General features: G+C 31.0%; 1 protein-coding gene across 1 annotated transcript; it reads right to left on the minus strand.

The window, feature by feature from the left end:
• Positions 1 to 2285: 2285 nt before the first annotated feature.
• On the minus strand, positions 2286 to 5801 carry LOC122270585 (putative leucine-rich repeat-containing protein DDB_G0290503). Its single transcript, XM_043048506.2, has 2 exons — positions 4475 to 5801; positions 2286 to 2676 (listed from the first exon to the last, which is right to left on the minus strand). The coding sequence occupies exons 1-2, from the start codon at positions 5704 to 5706 to the stop codon at positions 2319 to 2321; spliced, it is 1590 nt and encodes a 529-aa protein (XP_042904440.1). The 5' UTR covers positions 5707 to 5801; the 3' UTR covers positions 2286 to 2318.
• Positions 5802 to 9959: the final 4158 nt, after the last annotated feature.

A 9959-nucleotide genomic window follows, 5' to 3' on the forward strand; every position in this document is an offset into this window, starting at 1 on the left:
TTCGAATCTGAAATTTTACTTAACAAAACACTTGAAACAAAACTCAAAAACACGCTTGGAATTATTTTCAGGGAGTGAAAGCAGGAAAGCCTTTAAGAATTTTAATTAAAAAGTTAGAGAATAGTTTCTTGCAATGCAAAAATCAATTGACATTGACTCATCAGAAATTTTTAACGATTCGACAATTAGTTAAAGGTAATATGTACTAACAAGCAATTTTAGCCTAAAAAGTTAGGTAACATTTAAATTTCGAAACTATAAAAAAGTCTTAAATATTGTATTTTATCAAAAGTAGATTTGCACAAACATTTAACTGCATGCAAGAATGAGACGAAAAAACATGGCATCGTTTTTTACTATAAGTTGCCTTTAGTATTAATGATCCAAATTTGACTACTATTAGTGTTATTTTTTGAAAACGCTGCTATCACAAAATTTTTGTTCAAAATCAATCAGTCAATTGCTTGTATTTCGGTGATAAGAGATTATGCATTACGAACATTAACGTTATGCATTACGAACATTAACGTTAAAGCAAACATAACGCTGTATGTAAATGCTTTATGCCGATCTTTTTTTAAAAAAGAAGATGCAATTAAATTTTTGGTAGTAATAATTCAACCATATAAAAAGCAACATTATGTAATTTCCAGAAATGAATTTTTTTCAATTCTTTTTTAGATAAATAATGCTTTTTCTTCCTGTTAACTTCAACAAAAATTTGCAAAAATCACAAAAATTTCAGGACATTTAGTGAAGTGTTTAATGATTAAGAACATTTAAGGACATTTTCCTTTCTTATGGACAACTTTGAGCTCTTCCTGTTTCTACGGAATACATCAATCAGTTTATAACTAAAATCTAGGAAACCATGTAAACTATTGCAACGCTCTTCAAACCAATTCACGAAACATTTCGATAAAACAACATAAAAATCAGATGAGTATCCACTAAAGCAAATACCGCTATATCAATTAACCAAGAAATAAATAAAAATTTTGAGCATTAAAATAGGTAATTCCTAAATTGTAGAATTCTCTATTGCGGTTACACTGTCAAGAAATCAAATCGGTAATACGATTCACGATAAAATGAAGAAAATTGGGATCACCACTAGGAGATCACAGGTTAACCATTGGCTAAATGGTTGATGTCTTCTTCTTCTTCTTTTTTTTTTGGAAAAGAAAAAAAGAAAAATTATTTGGTTTTATCTTGGACATCTTTGACTGTTAATCCTAAATTTCTCGGTACACACAGACTTATTTAAATACATAATTTCGCAGACATATTTAAATCCAGCTCAGGCACATTCGGTGTAAATTCTTTTGACCACTGAATAGACATTGAAGAGCCAATCGAGATCAAAATTGACATTGTCGGATTGGTACAATGGTGTCTGATGGAGATTGTAAGTTGCATCATTCCCCCGTTTTGGTTTCACAAGTTCATACATGAAACGTGATTTGAAAGTTATGCTTTTTTTTCGATTTTACATAAATAGTGAATGAATCTGTTATATTGCGTGGAAGACAGTCTACAGTCTTGTACAAGTTATTGGGTAAGTTGACAATGGATCCTTCAATCCAAACTAGTAATCAACACCCAGTTCTCGTATTTGCACGAAAAGGGTTCGGAGAGTCACCATTCTCTCTTTGGTTGGGTTCAATTCTCTCAACCACCTTGATACTTTTGTGATAGACGGGCTTCATGGTTGCGTTTGCGAACGGAATCCTTTCGGTTTTTCGTTTGGGCATAACGCTTAAGGTATTCCCGTCTACGTTCCTTGGCTTTGACTTTTTCAGCCTCGGTAAGTTTGGGCCTTAGCATCGTTTCTTTTTTCTTGCTTCAACTCTAACTTTTGGGACCGTGTCAATCAGTTTGAACCCTCTTTATTTGTGATATTACCCTGATTTAGTATTGAAACGAACCAGTTTGAACTGGAGGTTAGAATTTCTGATTCTTAATTAAAACAATAAAAAAAAATACTATTCAAGTGATGAAATTGCACTTTATTCACAACTCAAATATTTATGGGATCTCTCTTGTTCCATATTTCAAAAATAATCTCACCAACTTAATGCATAACAAAATTAAAAAGTGAAAAAAAGAATTCTAAAAAAATTATCAAACAGCAGCGGTCGCCGTAGCAACCAACGCATGCGCACTGTTACTCGTGATTATTGTAGTTGAAAAGTGCGGCCACTGTGAATTTCAAACCAAGACCCATTTTGCCAAAGGGTAATAGAATTATAATAAGACATAAATATAACAAGAGAACACCAATATAACAAGAAAATTATTTATTTTTGACAGGGAGATTAATCAAGAAAACAATAGACATGAAAACAAATAAAAATTATAATTAAAATGTACATTGTCACGAAAGACACGGGATTCGTTATGAGTAAAACATCTTCAAACGCTTCTGTCACACGATGACTGTTCATATCATTTACGGTTATATCTCTGTCTTCATCTGAATCAATGTTGTCAACAATCTCGTCCAAATAGGCGAATACATCTTTTACTAATTGTATAGCCTCAACTGTGGCAATCACTTCATCTTCCGTATGGAGATCTGAGGCAAGCGATTCTGGGTTCTGCACTAGCACTATGTTCTCTGTTTCGCCGCATTCTGGGCACCATGGTATGCCTAGATCATCGCACCAGTTTTTCCTTTAAGGAAATAAAAAGAACCAAATAAATTCACAGTAAACATCATCTATTAGGTTAAACCGAAAGCACTTTAAGATTAAAAATAAATTGAAAAAAATCAAATCCTGTAAATAAAAAAATTTTTATCTGATAAATTAAAACAGGGTTGCTACTCAAATCTGAAAAAAAAAATTCCCTGTGCTTTCCCTGTATATATTATACGCAATACATTAAGCGGAAAAGCACAATCATTGTGCTCTTGTGAGAGCTGTATTGGGATAACTATACTAATTACAATTGCTGAAAAAATTTGGAGAAAAAAAGGAAGAGCTGAATATATTTAAAACAATTAATGCTATAGTAAATGAACTAGTTTAATCTAGCTTAAATATCATCCTTAAATATCCCATTTTGAGTGGTTACCATTTTTTAAAAAGATGAAAATATGAAACAAAATTTCCTGTATTTTCCCAGCTTCTGAAGAAAAACTCAAAATTCCCTTCATTTTCTCTGTTATTATAGGTGATTTTCAAATTCCCTGTATTTTCTAGGTTTTCTCTATTCTTCCTGTGGAGGGGCAAGCGAGAAAATTTTAAATAATTTCTAAAAATTAGCATTCCCTTAAGACAGTGTTTCCCAAAGTGTGGTACGCGTACCCCCAGGGGTACGGGAACAGTAAGGGTAAACAAAAGTCATAAGTTTGGGAAACACTGCTTAAGATATTAAAAAAAATAATAATAAAACCGTCAAGCTGACCTCTGTTATCAGGAATTAAACTTATCCTAAATAATAAAAAAGAGCAAATCTTTAACTTAATCACTTGTCTATATTTCAGGTTGATAGGGGAAATAACTTATAGGGGGTTGTTTTTAAAAAGTACTCTATAAACCTTTCAGAAGTTGACCGAACAAAAACTTTTTTATGCTATCGTATCAAAATTTCGTTAAGTTAATGGAATATTATCGAAAGCTAACAGGAATTGATTTCGTTAAATTAAAGCTTATGAGTTGACCACAAAAGAAACATACTAGTGCTTTTGTAAGAAATTAATTTGTAAGCATAACAAAATAAATTGTAAAATGTGAAAAAAATATATATATTGTTAAATTTTCTAATTCCATACATGAAAATATAGAATTCAGATAAATGATACTGGCAACATCAATTCCTATGTAAAATGGATTCAAGTTTAAACTTATCAGTTAAGTTCTCCACACTCAAATTTGTAATTAGAATGGAAAGTCTTTATTATGATAATTTAGCTTTTCATATTACATTGCTCTAAAGTTTAATTTTATCATTTAATTATCTGTTGAAAGTTAAAAAAAAAGAAAAAAAAAGAAAACCTCTCTAATAAGTTCATTTACTTAATACATTAAACGGGCATTTAAAATGGCATTTCGATACTAAATTCTATTTAAAGAAACAATGAACAAGTATGCGTGCTACTTTTTCCTCCAATATGTGATCTAGTTAAAGATACCCATAACTGTCGTTGAACAGCCGACCCAATTTTGGGTTTGCGACTACTAATGTTCAACTCCGTAGCCCTGCAATTTTGAACCCAATCCAGAAGACAAAGAAACTCCTACATTAATACCTCCAGAGGTATTGATTTCTTGCGGGGAAGTGGAGGATTTTGTGACTCGACAGATTTAGCTCGCGTCAGTCAGTCATCATTTACTACACGGGGAGTCCTCGGCCTGCAGGGATCGAAGCCACGACCTCTTGGACAATGGGCCCAGTTCCTTACCAACCAGGCTATCCCGGCCTAAAGAGACCTATGTGAGAAATCAAGAAGCAATAATTTGAAACTTACTCTGAGTAAGTTGACCATCGCTTATTACTCATAGCTGCACTAACAGGTCTGACCTTTTGAAGAGCAGTTGCCCTCTTCTTTACTGTGGCTTTCTGAATGAATCGAGTAGACTCATCATTAGTTGCTTTCAACGTAAGATTAGATTCACAAGACTCTTCTTCATCGAAAAGAGAGTTCGTGTATAAGTGATGATGATGGTCTAAGAGTGCATCGTAAACTTCTCTTTTACGAACAGCTAATGGAGTTTTATGCTTATTTTCAAAGTTATCATCAAGTTCATTCAATAATTTTTGGTGGATAGAGAGGGGGAGGACCGGGTTTTTATGGTTTTCTGTTTGATGTTTAGTAGAAAAATAGTGATTCAGTTCCGCCAACAGTTTGTCGTGCATGGATAGCGGAAGTATTGAATGTTTGTTACTGTTTTCTGATAGAGTCTGATTCTTTTCTCTGAGATCCACCATTTCCTCATCTCCCTCTTCCCCAACAACTGAGTGGTTCTGCTTTTCCATAACAGTATCATCTGATTGTTTTTTGTGCTTGTTAGAAAAAAAATTACATAGCTCTTCCATCACTTTCTTGTATAAGGAGAGTTGTATAGACAAATTTTCATTAAAATTTTCATCCTCTTCTTCCTTTGGCATAGTTTGATTCCGCGTATTGAAATATAGTAAAAGTTCTTCTAGCATTTTTTCGTGTAAGGAGAGCTGTTGAGGCAAAATATCGTTATTTTTCTCAACTACAATGCCACTATTTTCCTGTAATGCTTCATAATTATAAGCAAAATACGCTTTAAGTTCTTCCACTACTTTTTTGTATAGGAAGTCCACCGAGTTTTGACCTTCGCTGGAGTCTTTGTTTTCAACAAAATAATTTGATTGCTCTGATATTTTCAACAATTCCGCAGCTTTTTTATCCTTTTCATCACTTCCGTAAGACGTGACAGAAATTTTCCCAGACTGAAAACGAGAAAAATCACAATCTTCCTTTGCTTTTAATTCTCCATAAAGCTGTTTATTTTTTAAAATCAATTGATCTTTCACGGTTTCTTCTTTCTTTTGCATTATCTTCATGTGAATAAGGTAACATTCAAGATCATGATCTTTTTCAGCAATTATTGTTTCCAAAGACTTTATTTTTTCGGTTCTATCAATTAAATGGGAGTAGATGCTCGCTAAAAATTCGTGAGAAACCTTAACCTCCCTGCAATTAGAATATTCTTCACTTTGGCTCATCTTCAATTGCTCCAACTCTTCGAATTGTGTATTCAGCTTTTTTGTGACCAAATCCAACTCTTGCTTTGCCTGTAAAAAAAAATTATTATTTATGTATAAGTGAAGGTTTTAAGGGAATGCAACTCACCGAATCAAATTTTTACAATACTCTTTTTCAAATAGAAAAATACAGTCGGGCCTCTAATTAACTATTATAGTCCATTCCACCTTAAGTTGGCACTGGAGAGAAAGGTAGGTAGACCGGATTACATGGAAACTGGGTTACTCTTTTAGTCAGTACGGGGATGAGATAGCAACAAAGGAAGAGAAAGTGGCCAGTATTGGCGTTTAAGAAAGCAAAACGCCGATCTTTTTTTTAAAACCAAGAATCGTACTAAAATTTTGTACAGAATACGGAAAAGAGCACGATTTTTTAGAGCATTTCTCATAATTATTATTTTAAGATNACATAGCCAATGAGCCAATTCCTTGTCCTTGAAAACTAATTCAGCGCCAAACTAAAACACCTCCTTCTTCTTTGTACATTCGCTTTACTGAGAAGGTATTATAAGTTAAATACATTTAAACATGAAAAACTTCTAATGAATGTTTCAAGATATACTTTTCTTACTATGCAACATTTGTTTATATTTGTACGCGCATTTAAACTGCAATTAATTCCAAAATAGCGAAGAACTACTTTTCAAAGGCGGAGTATTACATTTCCTACCTTTCTCTCCAGTGCCAACTTAAGGTGGAATGGACTATAACTATTTTATTAATAATTATTAAGTCGCTAAATCACTTTAATTAATTCGTTATATGGAAAATTCGTTAAATGGAAAATTACCTTTAGAAATACTTCAACAACAAAAATCAGGTTTTAAATTCATAACCACTAGACATAACTAAAATAGCAATTGATACACCTTTATTTTGATTTATTTTATAAATCTTAACCATAAAAGAAATCTGCATGGAAAACAAGAATAAAGCAATACGTTATCCAGTGTTACACTATCACGCTACATACACTTTCAAGTAAAAAGATTACTAAATTTATGTATAACATTAGGGCTGCATTTAACATAAAAGTAATTTTAAACATATATTGCCACATGCGTTCTTGAAATTAATTGCTTAATTTTATCTGAGTTTTTCGTTGGAAATGCAAACAAAAAGGGAAAGGGATTTTACTGCTTTCCTTAAAAGTTAGGTGGCTTCGAAAAATGCAAATGCGTTAACAAGTTTGAAATAAAATGTTTTTGGTTCTTCGACAAAAATCGCAAAATAGAGAAACTCGCAAAATTAAAGTTCGTTAAATAGAAGTCTGACTGTTGTATAAGGATACGCCAAATAAGATTCAGTTTTGCTTTTTAGCAGCAATAAAGAAAATTCCTATCGTGGATTTTTGATTTTCTGATTAAATTTTTAATTTTTGTTTTAGCAACACTTTGTATTGTACAAAGCTGATTATTGGTGATTCAGAAGTAAAATTCTTGACAAGAAGTCAGAAAAAAGGGGTCGTTTCATTAGATTAAAAATAATAACACACGATAATTTTGATTTTTTCTCCCTCGAAATGTTAAAGCGTTAAAAACACGCAATATGTTATTCTGAGTAAGTTATTGAAAACTTCACATTTCCTAGTTCTTTGGTTTTTTAAAATTAAATTTTATTTCAGTTTGAAATTTTACAAAACTGAATTGGACGATGTTTATAAATTATTTTAGTGTTGAGTGCATAAAAACAAAGATGCTTATCGAAATTTTAAAAGCAGTCAACTTTATACTATTTAGCTACATTTCAAAAACTGCTGATTCTAATCATTGTGTTGGACTAATTTTGTAACAGAAATTAATTAGAGATCTGAGTTATCTCACGCTTAATATCGAAAGATAGAGAAAGTAACAACCTTCAATTTACTTGTGAAAATTAAATTAAGAGGTTTAAAAATGTATTATTAATTAAATTAAAATTAATTAAATTATTATTAATTAAGTTATTAATTAAATTAAAATTTAACTTAATTAAGTTATAATTAATTAGATTAGTATTAATTTAAGTAAAATTCAATTAATTAAAAGTGAATTAATTTAAATAAACTTAATTAATTAAAAATTTTATTAATTCAAATAAACTTAATCAATTTAAAATTTAATTAAACTAAGAGGTTTAAAAATTTATTTAGAACTACCTTTTCAATCACTTTGACAATTAAGAAGTTTAAAATTAAATTAAATTAATTGAATTATATTACATTAAATTAAAATTTAATTTAATAAATTAAAATTTAATTAAATAAAACTTTAATTAAATTTAAATTTAATTAAATTAAAATTTAATTAAATCAAAACTTAATTAATTTAAAATTTAATTAAATTAAAATTTAATTAAATTAAAATTTAATTAAATTAAAATTNTCTAAGATCATACAGTTTTTGTTATTTTAACAGTAACGCTAATTTTATTTTCCACACTTCGCCAACAATGCGATTTCTAAGGAAAGTTTTAAACATGAGCTATAAATCTCAAATAGCGTTAATGCTCGAGTTACTAGAAACCGTAACGCTTTGCAGAATCTAAGATCATACAGTTTTTGTTATTTTAACAGTAACGCTAATTTTATTTTCCACACTTCGCCAACAATGCGATTTCTAAGGAAAGTTTTAAACATGAGCTATAAATCTCAAATAGCGTTAATGCTCGAGTTACTAGAAACCGTAACGCTTTGCAGAATCTAAGATCATACAGTTTTTGTTATTTTAACAGTAACGCTAATTTTATTTTCCACACTTCGCCAACAATGCGATTTCTAAGGAAAGTTTTAAACATGAGCTATAAATCTCAAATAGCGTTAATGCTCGAGTTACTAGAAACCGTAACGCTTTGCAGAATCTAAGATCATACAGTTTTTGTTATTTTAACAGTAACGCTAATTTTATTTTCCACACTTCGCCAACAATGCGATTTCTAAGGAAAGTTTTAAACATGAGCTATAAATCTCAAATAGCGTTAATGCTCGAGTTACTAGAAACCGTAACGCTTTGCAGAATCTAAGATCATACAGTTTTTGTTATTTTAACAGTAACGCTAATTTTATTTTCCACACTTCGCCAACAATGCGATTTCTAAGGAAAGTTTTAAACATGAGCTATAAATCTCAAATAGCGTTAATGCTCGAGTTACTAGAAACCGTAACGCTTTGCAGAATCTAAGATCATACAGTTTTTGTTATTTTAACAGTAACGCTAATTTTATTTTCCACACTTCGCCAACAATGCGATTTCTAAGGAAAGTTTTAAACATGAGCTATAAATCTCAAATAGCGTTAATGCTCGAGTTACTAGAAACCGTAACGCTTTGCAGAATCTAAGATCATACAGTTTTTGTTATTTTAACAGTAACGCTAATTTTATTTTCCACACTTCGCCAACAATGCGATTTCTAAGGAAAGTTTTAAACATGAGCTATAAATCTCAAATAGCGTTAATGCTCGAGTTACTAGAAACCGTAACGCTTTGCAGAATCTAAGATCATACAGTTTTTGTTATTTTAACAGTAACGCTAATTTTATTTTCCACACTTCGCCAACAATGCGATTTCTAAGGAAAGTTTTAAACATGAGCTATAAATCTCAAATAGCGTTAATGCTCGAGTTACTAGAAACCGTAACGCTTTGCAGAATCTAAGATCATACAGTTTTTGTTATTTTAACAGTAACGCTAATTTTATTTTCCACACTTCGCCAACAATGCGATTTCTAAGGAAAGTTTTAAACATGAGCTATAAATCTCAAATAGCGTTAATGCTCGAGTTACTAGAAACCGTAACGCTTTGCAGAATCTAAGATCATACAGTTTTTGTTATTTTAACAGTAACGCTAATTTTATTTTCCACACTTCGCCAACAATGCGATTTCTAAGGAAAGTTTTAAACATGAGCTATAAATCTCAAATAGCGTTAATGCTCGAGTTACTAGAAACCGTAACGCTTTGCAGAATCTAAGATCATACAGTTTTTGTTATTTTAACAGTAACGCTAATTTTATTTTCCACACTTCGCCAACAATGCGATTTCTAAGGAAAGTTTTAAACATGAGCTATAAATCTCAAATAGCGTTAATGCTCGAGTTACTAGAAACCGTAACGCTTTGCAGAATCTAAGATCATACAGTTTTTGTTATTTTAACAGTAACGCTAATTTTATTTTCCACACTTCGCCAACAATGCGATTTCTAAGGAAAGTTTTAAACATGAGCTATAAATCTCAAA

Source organism: Parasteatoda tepidariorum, chromosome 5 (genome assembly GCF_043381705.1).
Source record: "Parasteatoda tepidariorum isolate YZ-2023 chromosome 5, CAS_Ptep_4.0, whole genome shotgun sequence".
Lineage (NCBI taxonomy): Eukaryota > Metazoa > Arthropoda > Arachnida > Araneae > Theridiidae > Parasteatoda > Parasteatoda tepidariorum.